The 20,647-nt window shown below is 48.5% G+C and overlaps 1 protein-coding gene across 1 annotated transcript in view; it reads right to left on the bottom strand.

Annotated features, from left to right (window-relative positions):
• LOC121054711 overlaps nt 1-17,942 on the bottom strand; it is a 40,699-nt gene extending 22,757 nt beyond the window's left edge. Inside the window, exon 1 of the mRNA XM_040525156.1 lies at nt 17,610-17,942. Coding sequence (XP_040381090.1) covers nt 17,610-17,942 — 333 coding nt within the window. The remainder of the gene's footprint in view (nt 1-17,609) is intronic.
• Nucleotides 17,943-20,647: the final 2,705 nt, after the last annotated feature.

The following is a 20,647-nucleotide window of genomic DNA, read 5'->3' as shown; positions in this document are numbered from 1 at the left end:
GTGGGTCCCGCGTGTCAGGCCTTTCTCCCTCTCTCTCTCACCGACAGGACCACCTGTCAGCCGTCAGTTTCCTCTCTCCTCGCTGACGTCAGCAGCCCCATTAATTGCGCAATAATTGATTTAGGACTTTTCTGTTTAGCTAAAAAACCCAGAAAACTTCTAAAATTCATAAGTAATTCATCTAGTCTCTGTTTAGGTCCATTCAAATTTCATTAAATTCAGAAAATTACCAAGAATCCATTAAAATTAGTTTCTTTTGCTGTTTCAGTAGAGTTTGTGCCTGTTTTACTTATTTTTGTGCTCTGTCGCTTAGGTTCGGACCCCGCCGAAGAGCCGGTTTACTTCGAGATCGTCGCCGAAGTTCCCCAAGGGCCAGAGCAAGGCAAGTGACACTCATCCTTGAACATATTGAACCCATTATTGCAAATTCCCCCCTTATTTATTTCAAATATGCATTGTTTTAATTAAAGTACTTACTTTATGCTATTTTCGGGTAAACCTTATTATTATGCCGTTGTTTATCCAACTTTATTCATTGCTGGACCAGGGGTAACTTGATTAGAGCTAGGCCTAGGTTAATGCTTAGCCATGCTTAGAACAAATAGCTCATGGGATCACATTTAATCATGCTTAGTTCTGAATTGCTGAGATATTGATTCACTACCCGGTTCGGGTTAATGTCAACTAAAATATTGATAATGGTGGGCTGTGGGTGCATGGTTTTAAGAGTCGCACCCATGGTGATTAAGGACCGGTTCACGGGAAACCCTGGAAGTACATAAGTGCTAACCACATGCCGAAATGGGTAAGGTGGGATTTGGAGCATGACTTCGAACTATTTGACGTACCCAGGCAAGGGTAGGCGTGATGGAGTATGGACGGGCAATCGTGGTGTAACGAAAGCTTTTCCTGCTTCCGGATCTACCAAGGCACAAGAGGGGACTGCCCGACTGGTGTAAAGGAGGGGGTGAAACCTGAAGTGTGGTACGATTAAATAGGGAGGTTGTGTAACGGGTCCTATCACGGTCTCCTTTCCGGTATACCATGGTGGTATGTCGGCGCACGTTCAAGTGTAGTGGAGTCGTGTCTTGTGGGTACAGTAGTACACCTCTGATCAGAGTATAAACTATTCGAATAGCCGTGCCCACGGTTACGGGCGAACTCCCAGCTTCACTGTGATTAGTGAACCCTAATAACTTCAGTAAATTTGCTATCACTCGGGACTACTGCAACGTGGTGTAACGTTGAGTAGTAGTTGGGCCTGTTGCAACGTGGTGTAACGTTGAACAGTGTTGTGGTACTTTACAACTGCTTATTGTATTTATGCTTTACTGTATTTAAGTTACCTTTATTCTTTCAATCTCTGTTATTTGTGTAACTGCCGCTTTACTGCAACTAACCCTAGCCTGTCCTTGGTAATCCTTGCATCATTTGTTTTCCCCTTGTCCTGTTACTTGTTGAGTACGGTGGTTTGTACTCAGCCTTGCTTAACTTTCCCAACCCAGAGCTAGAAGCAGAGTCCGATGGAGGTGCCTCTCAGGAGTGAGCTGTTCCGCCGTCGAAGTGTTGCCTGTGGACTGGAGCCGCACCCGCTGGAGCTAGTCTACCCCTTTGTTTTTCTTTCCGCTGCATTTCCGCTAGAATAAGTGTAACTTTCAGTTGTTTCTAAGAACGATGGTTATGTAATCAATATTGTCTTTTTGTGTACCCTGGCTGGTCCTGGACAGGGATTTAATACACAATTAAGTTCAGAAATTCGTGTGAGGAATTTCTGGGCGTGACAAGTTGGTATCAGAGCCTCCTTCGACCGTAAGATCAGCCCCAATGGAAACCCTAAGAGCCCTCTACTTTTCATGTTTGTGCATAGTTTGCGAAAGTTAGAGTGTTTTGAAAATGGGTTGGTGTTTTTTTTAAAAGCGTGAGTGTTTTAAAAAGACAAAACCCCTTTTGTTGAAAAGCGTGAGTAAATCGATTTACGGGTAAAACTTTATTTACTTTGTTTCTTTTATGGTTTATTTATCTTGAAATAAAATTTTGCATCTATTGATTCCAAATCCTTGTGCTCTTTATATGGCTGACCACCCTTTGTATCATCGTGGAAACAGAATGGCTGGATTCGTGGCAGAGTTGGCAAGAGTCTCGTTCACCGCACGATACCCCTACGAGCTGGAGTACACCACGATTCACCCTCTTGAAGGCGAGTTCCCCCACCGAGTCATATTGGAGCTACATGGAATCCCCGGTTTCCTCCCTAACTTGGAAGCAGAAGGAGCCGGAGGCACACATGAGCATGCCTGCCAGGAAGCTGCCTACAGTCTGATGACAACGCTCAGGGCCAGGCATGACCTGACGTTTCGGCATTCGGCTTACCGGTATCACCCTGGTCGTAGACCCAATTCCATGGTCAGTAGGTTTCGGTCTGCCCGAAGTGAGCAAGACCCTACCTTTGGTAGGATGTGCACGGTGCTGCAGGGTCTCGACCAGATGCATCACGATCTCCACGAAGCGTCCAAGGCTCTGAACGATGCCAAGCTCACCCAGATCGTCCGCCTGCAAGATGAGGTCGACCGCTTGAAGAAGGAGAATGCCAGGCTTAAAGGACTCCCAGAGCCCGGAGGTGCAAGGTGTCGCACTACGGCAAGGAAGCGAACCCGTGGGCCGCCAAGAGTTCAGTCTTACCCTGGTGCCCCGGATGCACCAAGACCCTTGATGCAGATGGTGCCAACCTCTCCGACCCCGGTGCCCGAGGAAGGTGTCTCCCCGTTCAACGCAGCAAGGAACCGCAACAGGGTCGTCACGGTCTCTAGCAGCAGCGAGTCCGCTTCGGGTGAAGATGAAGATGGTCTCCCTAGCAACTCAAGAAGCCGCTCTGAAGACGAGGAAGAAGATTCGTCCCCTGTCGTCGATCGTCGCTCTCCTTCCGTGCCCTAGACGCCGCCCTTAGCTTCGTTTTAGTCGTTGTGTGCTAGTTTTGGTGTGTTAGGTTTGCTTCGCTTGGGGCTAGTGGTGAACCATAGCAGTAGTGGGGTTATGGTTGTGCCGCTAGGAGTTGTGTGGTTTTAAGTGTGTTTCTTAAGCAAGACAATTATAGTTCACTAATTAAATAAAGCCCCTGTTTGCTTAGTCGTTTCTTTTTCTTCTTTCTCTTTCTGTTCCTCCCGCCCCCGCAGATGGTGAACACCCGCCACGGCAACCGCGACACCGACCAGTCCAGCACCGGACGACCGCCCCTGCCGCCTCCACCAGAGAATCCGTCGCTTGCCCAGATTCTTGCTAGCCAGACGCAGATGCTCTCTTGGATGATGCAGCAGATGCAACAGCAGCAGCAGCAACATCAACAAGTGCTCTAGCAGCTTCTGAGTCAGAACCAGAACAACCAGCAACAGCAGGGACCAACCCCTGTGCGGTCCAAGTTACCAGAGTTTCTCCGTGTTCGTCCCCCAACTTTCTCAAGCACCACCAACCCCATGGAGGCAAGTGATTGGCTCCATACCATCGAGAAGAAGCTCAACCTATTGCAGTGCACTGACCAAGAGAAGGTTTCCTTCGCCGCACATCAACTGATGGGTCCCGCCTCTGCTTGGTGGGATAATTTCCTGGCTACCCGCACCGCTACCACGGAAGTGACTTGGGCGGAGTTCTGTCTTAACTTCCGCAATGCCCATATTCCCGACGGGATAGTCACCCAGAAGAAGCGTGAGTTCCGCGCTTTGCAGCAAGGTACCAAGACGGTGACTGAGTACCTTCATGAGTTCAATCGCCTAGCGCGATATGCTCCCGAGGACGTCCGCACTGACGCCGAAAGGCAAGAAAAGTTCCTCGGAGGCTTGGATGATGAACTAAAGAAGCAGTTGCTTTCGGGCGACTATGCTGATTTTGAGAAATTAGTAGACAAGGCCATCCGTCAAGAGGACCAGCACCTCCAGATGGACAAGAAGAGGAAGGCTTCGCTGTTCCGGTCAAACCAGCCGCCTCCTCAAAAGCCCCGATTCCACACAGGCTCCTATCCTTCGAATCAGCAGCACGGACAATCAACCTTCATTGTCCGCCAACATCGTCCTTACAATCCCAACAACTTCTCCAGTGGTTCATCCCAGCGTGCTCCACCTCAGCGTGCTCTTCCCGCACTAGCTCCCCAGCAACAGAATGCTCCTCCGCCGACAGCTCAACCTCCTCCAGCCAGGAAGGATGCAGGTGCAAAGCCTGGGGTGTGCTACAACTGTGGCGACCCAGGTCACTTTGCTGACAAGTGCCCGAAGCCGAAACGCAGTGGGCAAAGGTTCGTGCAAGCTCGCGTGAATCACGTCACCGCCGAAGAAGCACAGGCTGCGCCAGAAGTAATACTGGGTACGTTTCCTGTCAATTCCGTACCTGCTATAGTACTTTTTGATTCTGGTGCTACACACTCTTTTATTTCAAGGAAGTTTGTGGGAATGCTTGGGTTAAAAAGGGAAAAGTTAAGAGACCCGATGCGGGTTAATACTCCAGGGCATAGTATGTTTTCGGACCTTTATAGCTCTGATGTGCCCATAGAAATCCAAGGGATACCCTTTCTAGCCAATCTCATCCTTCTCGAATCTAAAGACCTAGATGTCATTTTGGGAATGGACTGGCTTACCAAGCATCAAGGAGTGATTGATTGTGCCAAGCGGACAATCACCTTGACCAGTAAAGAAGGTAAAGTGGTGACTTATCAGTCGCCGGAGTCAGTGTCAACCAGGACTTGTTTGAATCAGATGGAAGCTGAAGAACAGCCCTCGGAAAAAGTCAAAGACCCAAAGAAGTTGGAAGACATACTAGTGGTTTGTGAGTATCCGGAGGTGTTTCCAGATGATCTCACAACGATGCCACCTGAAAGAGCGATCGAGTTCCGTATCGACTTGGTACCCGGAACCGCACCGATCTATAAGAGACCCTACAGGATGGCCGCCAATGAGATGGCAGAAGTGAAGAATCAAGTGGATGAACAGCTTCAGAAAGGTTATATCCGACCGAGTACCTCGCCTTGGGGTGCCCCGGTTATTTTTGTTGAGAAGAAGGACAAAACTAAGAGAATGTGTGTGGACTATCGTGCTTTGAACGATGTTACCATTAAGAATAAGTACCCTCTGCCAAGGATTGATGATCTGTTTGATCAGTTGAAGGGAGCCAAAATTTTCTCCAAGATCGATTTGAGATCAGGGTATCATCAGTTAAGAATTCGGGAAGAAGATATCCCCAAGACGGCATTCACTACTCGCTATGGCTTGTATGAGTGTACGGTAATGTCGTTTGGACTTACCAATGCCCCGGCATTCTTCATGAATCTCATGAATAAGGTGTTCATGGAATACCTGGATAAGTTTGTGGTTGTCTTCATTGACGACATTCTTATCTACTCCAAGTCAGAAGAAGAGCACGAGCAACATTTGCGGATTGTGCTACAGAAGCTAAGAGAACACCAGTTGTATGCCAAGTTCAGCAAGTGTGATTTTTGGCTGCATGAAGTGAAGTTCCTCGGCCATGTGATCAATGCCCAAGGTGTAGCAGTAGACCCCAGTAATGTGGAGTCAGTGATCAAGTGGACCCCGCCTAAGACGGTTTCCCAAATCAGGAGTTTCTTAGGACTTGCGGGCTATTACCGCCGGTTCATTGAGAATTTCTCAAAGATAGCCAAGCCAATGACACAGTTGTTGAAAAAGGAAGAGAAGTTCAAGTGGTCAAGTGAGTGCGATAGGAGTTTTGAAGAGCTCAAGCAAAGGCTGGTTTCGGCACCCGTGTTGGTTTTGCCGGATCAAACGAAGGACTTCCAGGTTTACTGTGACGCGTCCAGATCAGGACTGGGATGTGTGCTAATGCAAGAAGGAAAGGTGGTTGCTTACGCCTCCCGACAGTTGGGACCACATGAGGGTAACTATCCGACTCATGATTTGGAACTAGCAGCTGTGGTGCATGCCCTAAAGATTTGGCGACACTACTTGATCGGTAACAAGTGTGAAGTATATACGGATCATAAGAGTTTAAAGTATATCTTTACACAACCAGATTTGAATCTCCGCCAGCGAAGATGGTTGGAATTGATCAAGGATTATGATCTAAGCATCCATTACCATCCAGGCAAAGCAAATGTGGTTGCAGATGCCTTGAGCCGGAAGAATTACTGCAACGCTGCGATGTCAACAGAAGTATGTGAGCAGTTACAACAGGAGTTTGAACGACTAAATTTGGGTTTAGTCGAAGAAGGTTTTGTGGCAGCTCTAGAAGCACAGCCCACTTTGGCGGATCAAGTTCGCCAATCCCAAGCGAATGATCCGGAGATAGCCGAGCTAAAGAAAAATATGCGAGTTGGTAAAGCTTGAGATTTTTCAGAAGATGAACATGGGACAATCTGGATGGGAAACAGGTTGTGCGTACCAGATGACAAGGAGTTAAAGGATTTGATACTTCGAGAAGCTCATCAAACCCAGTACTCTATTCACCCTGGGAGTACTAAGATGTATCAGGACCTCAAAGAAAAGTTTTGGTGGATTAGTATGAAGAGAGAGATTGCAGAATACGTCGCCTTGTGCGATGTTTGTCAACGAGTCAAAGCAGAACACCAAAGGCCGGCAGGACTATTGCAACCTCTCCAGATTCCAGAATGGAAATGGGAAGAAATCGGGATGGATTTCATCACTGGTTTACCAAGGACTGCTGCTGGTCATGACTCGATTTGGGTAATTGTTGATCGTTTGACAAAGGTCGCTCATTTCATACCAGTTCACACTACCTACTCAGGGAAAAGATTAGCCGAGATTTACTTGGCTAGGATCATGTGTTTACATGGAGTACCGAAGAAGATCGTTTCTGATCGTGGAAGCCAGTTTACTTCAAAGTTTTGGCAGAAGCTACAGGAAGAATTGGGAACCCGACTGAACTTCAGTACGGCTTATCATCCCCAGACAGATGGTCAGACGGAAAGGGTAAATCAGATTCTTGAAGATATGCTCAGAGCTTGCGCTCTCGACTTTGGTGGAACTTGGGATAAGAACCTACCATATGCAGAGTTCTCATACAACAACAGTTACCAAGCCAGTCTGCAGATGGAACCTTTTGAAGCATTGTATGGGCGAAAGTGTCGTACACCCCTCTTCTGGGATCAAACAGGAGAACGTCAAGTTTTTGGGACCGAAGTTTTAAGCCAGGCGGAAGAAAAAGTCAGAATAATCCGTGAAAGGTTGAAAACAGCTCAAACCCGACAGAAGAGTTATGCAGATAATCGTCGAAGGGACTTAGCCTTCGAAGCAGGAGACTATGTGTACCTCCGCGTCACACCTTTGCGAGGAGTACACCGGTTTCAGACCAAAGGAAAGTTGGCACCACATTTCGTGGGACCATACCGGATAGTGGAACGCAGGGGAGAAGTTGCGCATCAGTTGGAACTCCCCGCTAACATGGCCGGAATCCATGACGTGTTCCATGTGTCGCAGCTCAAGAAGTGCCTACGTGTGCCTGAAGAACAGACCAACTCCGAGCACATCGACCTGCAGGAAGATCTAACTTATGTGGAGAAGCCAGCACGGATTCTAGAAACTAGTGAAAGGAAGACTCGGAACCGTGCGATCAGATTCTGCAGAGTTCAGTGGAGTCACCACTCAGAAGAAGAAGCAACATGGGAAAGAGAAGATGAGCTCAAGGCCGCCCATCCGCACCTCTTCGCCAGTGCCTCCGAATCTCGGGGTCGAGATTCCGTTTAAGGGGGGTAGGTTTGTCACACCCGGAGTTTCGTCCTAAGCCTAAATCGTAAAAAGAAATCCGTAAATAACAATTGGCTTAATTAACTCAGGAAAAATCCCTCTAAAAGGAATTAATTCAGTTAAATCGAGGCTCGCAATCTACTAACAGGATTTAAATTTAAATTGCAGAAGTATAAAATTTGGCCAAACAAATTAATTTAAAACTCGGCAAAAGTGGGGTTTTCCTTTTTCCCTCCTTTTTCCCTTCCTTCTCAAATTGGGCCGAAGTCCAATTTTCCTCCCTCTCTCTTTTTCTTTTTCTTTTTCTTTTTCTTTTTCTTCCCGGGCCGGCCCAGCCGAGCCGGCCCACTCCTCCTCGGCCAGCCCAGCCGCGCCGGCCTCCCTCCGCCCGCCAGCGCGCGTCCCCGCCTGGGCCGCGGCTTCGGCCCAACTCCCGCGCCGCGCCCGCGCCCGCGAGTCCGCGCCGCCTCCCTCCTCTCTCCCACGCCACTGACAGGTGGGGCCCACCTGTCAGTGACTGTTCCGTCCGCAGCGCCCGCGCCGCGCCGCGTCCGAGCCGTCGCCGCAACCGCCGCCGCCGCCACCGCTGCCGCCGAGACCGTGCCGTCGCCGACTCGGTCTCCAACCTCCGCCCGCCCAAGCCGGTGCCGCCACCCTATAAATCTCGAGCCGCCACGCGCCGTCGCTCACTTTCCGCCGTCCGCTCGAGTCGCCGCCGCGCTGCTGCCTCTCGCCGCCGCCGCGCAACTTCGCCGTCGGACGCCGGTCGCCGCCGCTTTGTTGCGTCACCACCTTCGTCCCGCTGTCGCCGACCGGTTGCCACCCTCGTCGCCGCCGGTGAACGTCCCCGCGCCGCGCGGTCCTCCGTCGCGTCGTCGCCGTCGCGCCCGGCCGCCTCGCCGCCGCCGAGCGATCTCCGCCGCCACCGCCGATCTCCCGCTCCAACCCGCGTCGCCACCTTCGCCTCGATCTCGCCGACCCGCCCGCGCTCTCGCTGCCGCCGGTGAGCACCCGCATCATCCTCCCCTCTTTCTCCCCCTTTCGGCCGACCGCCGCCGAGTCGCGTGCCGTCGCCGGACGAGTGCGAAGCTCGCCGCTCCCACCGGCCGCCGTGGTCGTCGTCGCCTCCGCGTCGCCGACGTCTGGCCGCCGTTGCTTGCGCCCGCGCGTGCCGCGCCGTCGCCGCTCGCCAGTCGTCGTCGTCGCCGTTCTGCCGGGTTGCAGCCGTGTGTCGTAGCCTCGGCCGTCGTCGCCGTCGCGCTGTCGCCGCTCGCCGGTCGCCGCCGTCGCGCCGCCGTCGCCGTGCGCCGCTGCCGCCGCGTCGCCCGCCGCTCCCGCCGATCGCCCCCGTCCGCCCGAGCCGCGCTCTGCTCCCCTCCTCTCTGTTCCCTCTTGCTGACGAGTGGGCCCCACCCGTCAGTCACCCCGCGCCCCTCCTTCCTCTCTCCTCCCGTGGGTCCCGCGTGTCAGTCTCTTTCTCCCTCTCTCTCTCACCGACAGGTGGTCCCCACCTGTCAGCCGTCAGTTTCCTCTCTCCTCGCTGATGTCAGCAGCCCCATTAATTGCGCAATAATTGATTTAGGACTTTTCTGTTTAGCTAAAAAACCCAGAAAACTTCTAAAATTCATAAGTAATTCATCTAGTCTCCGTTTAGGTCCATTCAAATTTCATTAAATTCATAAAATTACCAAGAATCCATTAAAATTAGTTTCTTTTGCTGTTTCAGTAGAGTTTGTGCCTGTTTTACTTATTTTTGTGCTCTGTCGCTTAGATTCGGACCCCGCCGAAGAGCCGGTTTACTTCGAGATCGTCGCCGAAGTTCCCCAAGGCCCAGAGCAAGGCAAGTGACACTCATCCTTGAACATATTGAACCCATTATTGCAAATTCCCCGCTTATTTATTTCAAATATGCATTGTTTTAATTAAAGTAGTTACTTTATGCTATTTTCGGGTAAACCTTATTATTATGCCGTTGTTTATCCAACTTTATTCATTGCTGGACCAGGGGTAACTTGATTAGAGCTAGGCCTAGGTTAATGCTTAGCCATGCTTAGAACAAATAGCTCATGGGATCACATTTAATCATGCTTAGTTCTGAATAGCTGAGATATTGATTCACTACCCGGTTCGGGTTAATGTCAATTAAAATATTGATAATGGTGGGCTGTGGGTGCATGGTTTTGAGAGTCGCACCCATGGTGATTAAGGACCGGTTCATGGGAAACCCTGGAAGTACATAAGTGCTAACCACATGCCGAAATGGGTAAGGTGGGATTTGGAGCATGACTTCGAACTATTTGACGTACCCAGGCAAGGGTAGGCGTGATGGAGTATGGACGGGCAATCGTGGTGTAACGAAAGCTTCTCTTGCTTCCGGATCTACCAAGGCACAAGAGGGGACTGCCCGACTTGGTGTAAAGGAGGGGGTGAAACCTGAAGTGTGGTACGATTAAATAGGGAGGGTTGTGTAACGGGTCCTATCACGGTCTCCTTTCCGGTATACCATGGTGGTATGTCGGCGCACGTTCAAGTGTAGTGGAGTCGTGTCTTGTGGGTACAGTAGTACACCTCTGATCAGAGTATAAACTATTCGAATAGCCGTGCCCATGGTTACGGGCGAACTCCCAGCTTCACTGTGATTAGTGAACCCTAATAACTTCAGTAAATTTGCTATCACTCGGGACTACTGCAACGTGGTGTAAAGTTGAGTAGTGGTTGGGCCTGTTGCAACGTGGTGTAACGTTGAACAGTGTTGTGGTACTTTACAACTGCTTATTGTATTTATGCTTTACTGTATTTAAGTTACCTTTATTCTTTCAATCTCTGTTATTTGTGTAACTGTCGCTTTACTGCAACTAACCCTAGCCTGTCCTTGGTTATCCTTGCATCATTTGTTTTCCCCTTGTCCGTGTTACTTGTTGAGTACGGTGGTTTGTACTCAGCCTTGCTTAACTTTCCCAACCCAGAGCTAGAAGCAGAGTCCGATGGAGGTGCGTCTCAGGAGTGAGCTGTTCCGCCGTTGAAGTGTTGCCTGTGGACTGGAGCCGCACCCGCTGGAGCTAGTGTACCCCTTTGTTTTTCTTTCCGCTGCATTTCCGCTAGAATAAGTGTAATTTTCAGTTGTTTCTAAGAACGATGGTTATGTAATCAACATTGTCTTTTTGTGTACCCTGGCTGGTCCTAGACAGGGATTTAATACACAATTAAGTTCAGAAATTCGTGTGAGGAATTTCTGGGCGTGACATTTACGATGAGGGCAGGTGACGAAGTTGATGAGGGCATTGGTGACGGTGAATGATGGGCTCGATGGCGAGGTCGACGGAGGCGATGGCAGAGTCTGGGCGGCAGAATTCCTAGGCACGGGAAGGAAATGCGCTTTCGTGGCTGCGATGATTCTGAGCGAGGACGTTTGGCGCGGCGAGAATGAAGAGCGCAAAGGGGTCACAAGAGATCAAGGAGGGGAATGAGAGTGATTGCGAGAGTGCCCATGTATGGAAAGCGGAAGCTTATAACGTAAGTCAATGGGAAGATAGCCGTTAGCACGGTGCGCTGAAACAGGGAGCCCGTTATTACTGTACTGTACCAACAGGAATTAGCCGATAGTGGAAATCAGTTACAAAAGAGGAAATTTCGTAACAATGAATTATTCCGAAATTGGTGGTCATGTGTTAATGCCAGATTTTGGCAAATTACCATTATGGATTGAAATGCGACTAAAGACCGAATCGGACAAGAAAGGATGGATCGGCTGGAAACAGAAGGTTGAAAGTGGCAAAATGTTGATGCAGAAAATAACAATCAACTATCACACACGTAGGCCTAGGAGTCAATCATAGACAGCTCCAATGTAGGACTTCATTCTTAGAAACACTGGGCATGCCAGTCAGTTTGATCCTGTAACTGGCAAGAAATCGCTATCGACTGGATAGCCGGTACCGTCCCAGGACCATAGCTGATAGACTAGACGATCGACTTTACAAGAATTTCATGATAGTAAACATAAATATGCGCAATCGGCTGGGTCAGAAGTTGGATAAACACTAAATAAACCAACCAACTAATTAATCTTAAGAGATCGGACCCAACCGAGACAATCCTAAGATGAATCAGCCGATCGGACTACTTCAGTACTTATTGCATGCACAATCGACAGCCGATACGAGGCTAAGTGTGGAATTAAACATAAATTAGGATGCTATACTAGTTCATCGGCATAAAACAATAATACATGATAGCATTCATTCTCATATTAGACCTAGAAGATTGAACCTAATCGAGACATTACAGATCTAGACACAATTATGCATGGGATCTACTAATTATTGTAGCACATGATCAATAAGATAGAAAATATACATAGATCAGACCTAACTAATACAGTATGCAATCTAGTACGATATAATCATAGAAATATGAAGATCCATGAGCTTAATGAACCAATCTACTTCAAATAATGCCGGCGAGAACCCCAGCAATAAGCCCTCACGATCCCCAGATCTAATCTGATAACACAGATCCGGCAAACCAGATTGATCAGACCAAACCGAGACAGAATCAGGTTTATCGGAACTATGCTAATAGATCGAACAGAAGAACCCACAGGGACTTGATCGAAAACTACTACTACTTCAAGCTAAAACAGATTAAAGCAATGGTAGAACTCAGACTGCCGATCAACTAGCTAAAACAGGAGATCGGACATAACCGAGACAATCCTTTTCTAGTTGATCGACGGGTTTTAATGAGCAGGCACTTACATTGCGAAGCTGACAAACCCCGCGCCGAAAGCTCGAGCAAGTCAAAAGTTTTGAGGTGATTTGCCAAATTGGATTGATCTTAAGATAATTTGCAAGAACCCCGGGCACTTATATACCCGGGTATTAACTAACCTAACCGGATAATAATCCGTTACTAAGTACTAACTAACTTGTAGGGTTCGGACTCTAATTGAATATAAGAATCCCAACCGAAATCTAAGATAAAACCTAATTAATCTACACGACCACATAATCAAAACCAAATCTATCTGTAAGCTTTGATCCCAATCGGCCTCCAACTCTTGTCCGTTCGGACTCTATCGGCGGCAACTCTACCGCTTCCAGACTCCTGCCTCCAGCCGATTCGCACCTTCGTATCTGGTTTTTAATAGTGTTTCAATCTATAACGACTATTTGCCAAAATCTGGAATTAACATCTTGTTCTTGCTTGTTCTCGACTGCTTGCAGGAATAGGGTTGATCTGCATCGGCAAGATCAACAATACCAGGAGAGGTGTATCGGTCGCTAAGGTGCAACATAACAACGTCTAGTACGATTGTAGTGGGGTTGATAACTTCTTTCCTCAATGAAAGATCTGGCCGTCCCTGCTCAAATCAAGTGGTATCAGAGCTTTCGTTGCTCGGTGAGTTTTTACCTTCCCATAAACCAGATAATAGACACAAAAATAGTATATTAGTTCATCCTTAACCTAGACATCATTGGGCCACTGCATTGTTCTTTTTAGTTTTTTCACTATTGAGTTTTGCGTTGCGTTGTCGCGTCATGTGGCTAGTCTTAGGGTTAGTCTGTCTAGAGTTTCGAGTTCTGTTCACATCTAATACCACCATTGTTGTCCACCGCAGTATCTTTGTTGTCATCAGGACCTACAAAAACGGAATCGGCTCGCTGCCAGGATTCCATTTTTGTGGTTTCGGGAATTTTTCGTTGGTTAGTTTGGGAGTTATATCGTTTGCATCTAAGGTTTTCTTTCTGCCATTACCGTGCTCTTGTTTCACGTGAGGAAGAAGATCCATTACATGTGAGGATGGAGAAAGAAAAAAATAACAAATATGTTTTTGGAGGAAATTTTGCAGATTATGATTAATTAGTTGGTTTATTTCCGTCTACAGCCAAATCTGTTTCCTCCCATTCCCCACCCCCACCTCATTCCCCTTTTCGTAACCCACTTCGGTCGAGTCCGAATCGAGATTCGTTTGCAAAAATGGAATCATTGTGTCGTCATGATTCCATTTTTGGATGACAGTTTTACATTTTGGTCCCTATAATTTTTTATATTTACTTTTGAGTCCCTATTACTTTGCATTTTGGACCTTTGCCAGTCTGATGAAAAAAAATCGAAAAAACCATTTAATAATAGAAAAGGCAGAAATGTGCTTAAAAATTTGAAAAATAGAGAGAAAAGCTGTACCAAAAAAAGAAAAGAAAAGAGAAAAGGAGAAAAAACAAATAGATTGTATCTTTGAGTTTGCTTTCATAAATCAGAGTGATGTTTTAGTTGTGTCATGTTATCTTATGGTATCGTTTGTGTCTAGCCTCATGTCTCTAGTAGTCCTAGCCTAGGACCAGCACAATACTTGACTTTTGTAGGATCAAGATGTCGACTAGAGGGGGGTTGAATAGGAGATTTAAAAATAAATTACCCTATACAAAACTAACCTAAGTTGCTAGTCTTCGAGAGAGACAACACTAACTAGGCAATTAAGTTTTGCAATCCTAGGGTGATAGTGGCTCAAGTAACAGTAGGAAAGTAAATTATGCTCCCTAAGTCTAGTTTAGCAATCCTAGGGTGAAATGATCACAAGTATGTCTCTAGAAACATAGATTGCACAAATGTAAATGCAACAAGTAAAGGAGACAAGAGACAAGGAATTTTTCACCGAGGTTCGGAAACTCGCCGGACTTCCTAATCCCCGTTGAGGCGAGCCCAACTCCACTGCTCAATCACGAAGCCTCCGCATGCCCCCTTCGTCAACGTGTGGGCAACACGGGAGCCAGCTCAAAGAGAGGACTACCCAAGCCTCGATCACTAGGATTGTTTTTCCTTCACTCCGGAGATGGCGAACATCAAACCACTCACAAAGCGTCTCCGGGCCTCTTCCAGAACCTTCTTGGAGAGATCATCGGGCAACTCCTCCACAAACTGTCTAGGAGGCAACAACCTCCAAGAGTAACAAGCGATGACCCAGTGTGGAGATGATCAATTGCCACACTAGCTCTACACTGAAGCAATGCACTTGACTCTTGGCTAGAACACCTTCTAACACACTAAATGGATGAACCCTAAGCTCAAGTGAGTGTGAGTGACGTGCAAGGGAAGTGAGCAAATGAAATGGCAGCTAAGAGAGGCCCCTTGCTGCTGGTGGGGGAGTATTTATACCTCCACCAACACAAACTAGGCGTTGGGGTTGAAATTCCCAAACTTAGTGTGTTCCCGGTCTGACCGGAGGTATGTGGCTGGTCAGACCGTGCTACTGTGCAACGGCAGAAAACTAATCATTGCAGCTTTGTCAAATGACATCATTGGCCTAGCCGGTCAGACTAGAGTTGCATGGCCGGTCAGACCGACCTTAGCTCTGTCAGACCGATTGCGGCTCTGTCGGCTATGTATCGGCCAACTCGAGGGGCCAAAAATCAGCCTCCAGGGGGTCGATCAGACCACCTAGTAACCCACAGTCCGACCAGCCAGGCGAGCCGATTAGACCACCACTATGAGGCCGGTTAGACCGGCCATTTACCTGCGGTCAGACCGTGGAAATACCTTCGGTCTGACTGACCTTGGTCTGGCTGAGCTTAGTAGATTTGTCATGAATGAAATTTTGTTTAAGTGTTTACGCAAATGACCTATTGTGGAAATTTTAACTTATCTCTTTGCGAGGTCATTACCCCTCTTAATAGTACGGCAAAGCTAAAATAAACTAGCAAATTTGATCGCCCTTCACCTCGATCAATTTTAAAGACTAAAACACTAGCTTTACCGTTCTCCCTTTCTTTGTTTCGTGCCTTAATCATCCATGTGCACTAAAGGCGTGATACTAACAAAAAATATTTAACTCAAATGGAAACAGTTAGTCCACAGAATTAGCGTTTGTCATTAATTACCAAAATTAACAACGGGGGCCTAGATGCTTCAATCTCCCCCTTTTTGGTAATTGATGACAAACACTACACATAAATATAATCAAACATAGAACACCTGCACAACTTTCAATAAGGCTTCCCCTAAACAATTGCAATCACATAAACAAATTTTCAAAGTGAACATCAAGAAATATTCATGAGCAAAAGATGGTCACATATATATCAATCTCACATTCACCATCCATCATAGCACAAGTTCACAGTAATAGCCATTCAAACATAAGAGTTATAAAGCATCCAAAGAGGTCTCACAAGGTACATAGGCTATTACAAGACCACGAAGGGTCCAAAAAGACAAGGAGTTCAACAAAACGAAAGACAACACAGAAGATACAGTAATAGCCCACACCCCATACAAAATATAACCCAACCACTTAACCTAGTAGATAGATGTAGCTAACCTCGCTACTTCTGGTCCCATAAACCGAAGATAAAAGCCTAGTTTTTCTCCCCCATTTTGGCATCAATCTTGTGGAGGAGAAGGAGGACGCGCCGAAAAGGATGGATGAGAGGCATCACGGCGACGATGATAGACAAAAGCTTGGGAACTCTCCAAAAGCTTAACACGATGATCAAGAGTACCAACCTGAGAGGATAATCGTCCCATGGAGGAGTTCAAGGACCATGCACATCCTCATGCATAGCCTCTTGTCCAGTGTGCAGGCAAGCAAAATTATCACTAAGGGTATTGAGAACCCCTAGCACTGGATTGAAGTAATCATTTGGACGCATGCCAAAATATGCATATTGGGGATTGAAGAAGTCATGAGGAGCAATCCCATGAGGAGGGCGTGATGGAGGAGGTGAAGGTGGTGGAGGAGGAGCTGCACTTGAACTTCCACCTTGAGGACATAGTCTTACTCTTGCACCCCTAGGAGTTGAAAGCTGGAGACGGGGCTTGTATTGCTTGTGTGGCTTCAAATTATCCTCGGCAGCCCCAAGCTTGTCCTGAATCAACCTCATGATATAGGGTGCATAGTAGCACTCTCTTGCATCATAAGAGACACAACATCAAACTGATGGCCCTGAATGATAGCATCGATGACGTGCCAGGCCACCCCTCTGATGTCATCATTGTTGCCAAGGCGAGGGACGATAGTAGCTCTCACAATCCTGTTGACCACACTGGGAATGGTCCTCAAATTGGCAACCTTGCCATGTGTGTACTGCACTCAATCTTCATAAAACTGAGAGAGATAGTCCATAGAGAGCGGAATGTGATTGAGCTCCTCATGCAAATCATCTCCAAAATCGAAGCAAATGTTGAGGAGCCTCCGGAACTGCCTCCGAGAGATAGAGCATGGGAGAGTATCAGACATCCACTTTGTGGAATACCTATACTAGGAGTATCCGTAGACTACATGTATACATACAGTCATGGGGGTACCGAATAGGAAGGAGATTATATCTGTATGGTATCAACCGGAGTTTGGTAACTGTAGGATTGCATGCCGCATGTATCGGATCTGAGTTATAACCGAATTAGGATAGATCTTAGTCTTATCAGATTAGGACTATATCTATAAGCCCTATCCCCCACTATATAAGAGGGATGGGGGCAGCCCTCATGGGATGGCGAGACATACGTCATATTCAGATCGGCTATTCTCTAGTTGATCTACCCACAAACAAATACAATCACCAAGCAGGAGTAGGGTATTATCTCGCTAGTCGAGAACCTGAACCTGGGTAACCTTGTGTGTTCATCCTAACAATCGATCTTTACGCCTCGCTAGCCACCCCATATATATTGCCGACATCCAAATCATCGACACACTTTATCTAACTATAGTCTCCAGCCACCCACACAGTATCATAAAACTAGCGGATCAAATCCTCATTGTAATCTTGCTTGAGCATCACAATGCGGTCAATGCCAACTAGCTTGAAGAGATCATGCAAGCTCTCAAATTCTGCGGTCTCGTTGATATCGCTCCAAGAAATCCACTTGTGATCTGGAAAGGCTTTCCCAATAAACCTGCTCATACACTGTCTTCTGGAAGGCGGTGTGGAATCGGGTATCTGTGGTGTCTTTAGGCCTCAAGAATTGATCATGATACCTCAATATGGTATACTGAGCCGAATTCCTTATGTTCACCACAAACTGGATGTAGGGATCAATTTCCATCCCATCACTATCGTCATCCTCACCCTCTTCATTACCGCTGCCATCATCTCCACTTTCCTCTTCACTATCTCCCTCAACATTTTCTTCAGCGTCTTCATCACTTTGAGCATACTGCTCGGCACTAGAATCGTTTGACTGACTGTCAGGGTCTTGAGCAGGCGTGTGATGAGTACGAGGAAGCATCACTGTCAAAGAGCCAAGGAGGATAGCATATTAGCAAGAATTTTAGAAACAATTAAATTGTGCATATATTCTGTGAAGGGGTGTTCAGGCCGCAACCTCTAGGGCGGTCAGACCGAAGGCATCAGGCCGGTTAGACCGACGACTACCGGCCAGATAGACCGACGGCTACCAGCCGGTCAGACCAGCGGTTGACCCACGGTCACACTACTTATGCCTCTGGACAGACCACCTCCCACGGGTGCAAGCATCCATAAATTTTCACAACCACAAATTTGAGTCTAAAAGTTGCTAGTACAAAATAGTACAGGATTTTGACAAGAGCATCAAAGGGTATGGCCTATTTCATAAAGATTGGAATGATGGGAGAAACTACCCTTTACCCTAGGGATTTAAATAGACCGATGAGAGATTAAATGTCACGCCCAGAAATATACACCAAATTTCTGAACAATAGCATGTATTAAATCTCGGTCCAGGCATCAGCCCGAGTACACACTATGACAAATTAATACACAGTTCCATGTCTTAAAAACAAATAAAAACAATTATCTATCGAAATGCAGCGGAAAAGGAAAACAAGACTAGACCATCTAATCTTCAGCTTCAGCTGGCGAAGACGGCTCCACACCACAGGCATTCTTAACGGCGGACTGAACCATACTTCAACCCTCGGAACAACCTTCTTCTGACACAGGCTCTGGCACTTGCTCTGGTGGGGGAAAAATTAAGCAAGGCTGAGTACAAACCACCGTACTCAACAAGTAACACCCAAGAGAGGAGAATAATGAATGCAATAGGGTAACAAGGATAGGCTAAGGTTAAATTGCACAAAGCTGCAGTAATTTAGCAAAACAGTAGATAAAAAAAAAGACTGAAATAAAAGTAAAGTAACATTTAAAATAAACATCCACTGTCGAACCTTACACCACGTTGCAACAGGCCCAAACCACTGTCGAACGTTACACCACGTAGCGACAGGGTCAACCCTCTGCCCAACGTTAAACCACGTTGCAACAGACCTGTCACACCCGGAGTTTTGTCCTAAGCCTTAAATCGTCAAAAGGAATTCGTAAATAACAATTGGCTTAATTAACTCAGGAAAAATCCCTCTAAAGAAATTAACTCAGTTAAATCGAGGCTCGCAAATCGACTAACTGGATTTAAATTCAAATTGCAGAAGTATAAAATTTGATCAAACAAATTAACTTAAAATTCGGCAAAAGTGGGGTTTTCCTTTTTCCCTCCTTTTTCCTTTCTTTTTCCTTCCTTCTCAAATTGGGCCGAAGTCCAATTTTCCTCCCTTCCTTTTCTTTTTCCTTTTTCTTTTTCTTCTCCTTCCTTCCCGGGCCGGCCCGGCCGAGCCGGCCCATTTCCTCTCGGCCGGCCCAGCCGACCGGCCGCTCTCTCCTCCTCCCCGCGCGCGCCCCGCCTGGGCCGCCGCCCGGCCCAGCTCGCTCGCTCGCCCGCGCCGCGAAGTCCGTCGCTGCTCCCTCCTCCCTTGCGCCACTGACAGGTGGGGCCCACCTGTCAGCGGCAGTAACCCGCCAGCCCGCGCGCCCGCGCCGAGTCCGAGTCCGCGCCGCCGCCGCAACCGCCGCCGCCGCATCGGCCGCCGTCGAGATCGCGTCGTGCTCGACTCGGTCTCCAACCTCCGCCCCGCCCTAGCCGGCGCCGCCACCCTATAAACTCCGAGCCGCCGCGCGCCGTCGCCCACTTTCCGTCTCTGCCCGAGCCGCCGTCGCGCCGTCGCTATTCGCCGCCGCCGTTCAATCTCGCTGCCGGACGCCTTCGCCGCCGTCTAGCCGCGTCACCGCCTCCGCGCCGCCGTCGCCGACCGGTTGCCGCCCTCATCTTCGCCGGTGAACATCCCGTGCGCCGCGCATTGCTTCGCCGCCCGGTCGCCGTCGCGCCCGGTCTCCTCACCGTCGCCGATCGATCTCCGTCGCCACCGCCGATCTTCCGCTCCTACCTGCGTCACCACCTCCGCCTCGATCTCGCCGACTCGCCCGCGTGTTCGCCGCCGCCGGTGAGAGTTCCCTTCCTCCTCCCCTCTCTCCCCCTTCCCGGCCGACCGCCGCCGAGCCGCACGCCGTCGCCGGACGCGTGCGGAGCTCCTCCTCGCCGCCACTCGCGGTGGTCGTCGTCGCCTTCGCGATGCCGTCGTCTAGCCGTCGCCCGCGCTCATCGCCGGTCATCGCCGCCATGTCGTCGTCGCCGTGCGCCGCGCTCGGTCCCGCGCCACGCACTGCCGCCGGACGCCGATCGTCGTTGTCACGCCGTCGTCGCCGTCGCCGTGCTTCGCCGCCGCCGCGCCGCCCGCAGCTCCCGCCGCCGGCCGCGCTCTCCCCTCCTCTCTGTTCCAGCCTCGCTGACGAGCGGGCCCTACTCGTCAGTCGCCCCCGCGCCTCTCTTCCTCTCTCTCCTCCCCGGGCCCGCGTGTCAATATCTTTCTCCCCTCTCTCTCACCGACAGGTGGTCCCCACCTGTCAGCCGTCAGCCTCCTCTCTCCTCGCTGACGTCAGCAGCCCCATTAATTGCGCAATAATTGATTTAGGACTTTTCTGTTTAGTTAAAAAACCCAGAAAACTTCTAAAATTCATAAGTAATTCATCTAGTCTCCGTTTAGGTCCATTCAAATTTCATTAAATTCATAAAATTGTCAAGAATCCATTAAAAATAGTTTCTTTTGCTGTTTCAGTAGAGTT

This window comes from Oryza brachyantha, chromosome 6 (genome assembly GCF_000231095.2).
Source record: "Oryza brachyantha chromosome 6, ObraRS2, whole genome shotgun sequence".
In the NCBI taxonomy this organism is placed as follows: Eukaryota; Viridiplantae; Streptophyta; class Magnoliopsida; order Poales; family Poaceae; genus Oryza; species Oryza brachyantha.
The sequence above is the reverse complement of the archived record's forward strand: the minus strand, read 5'-3'. Positions and strand labels throughout refer to the sequence as shown.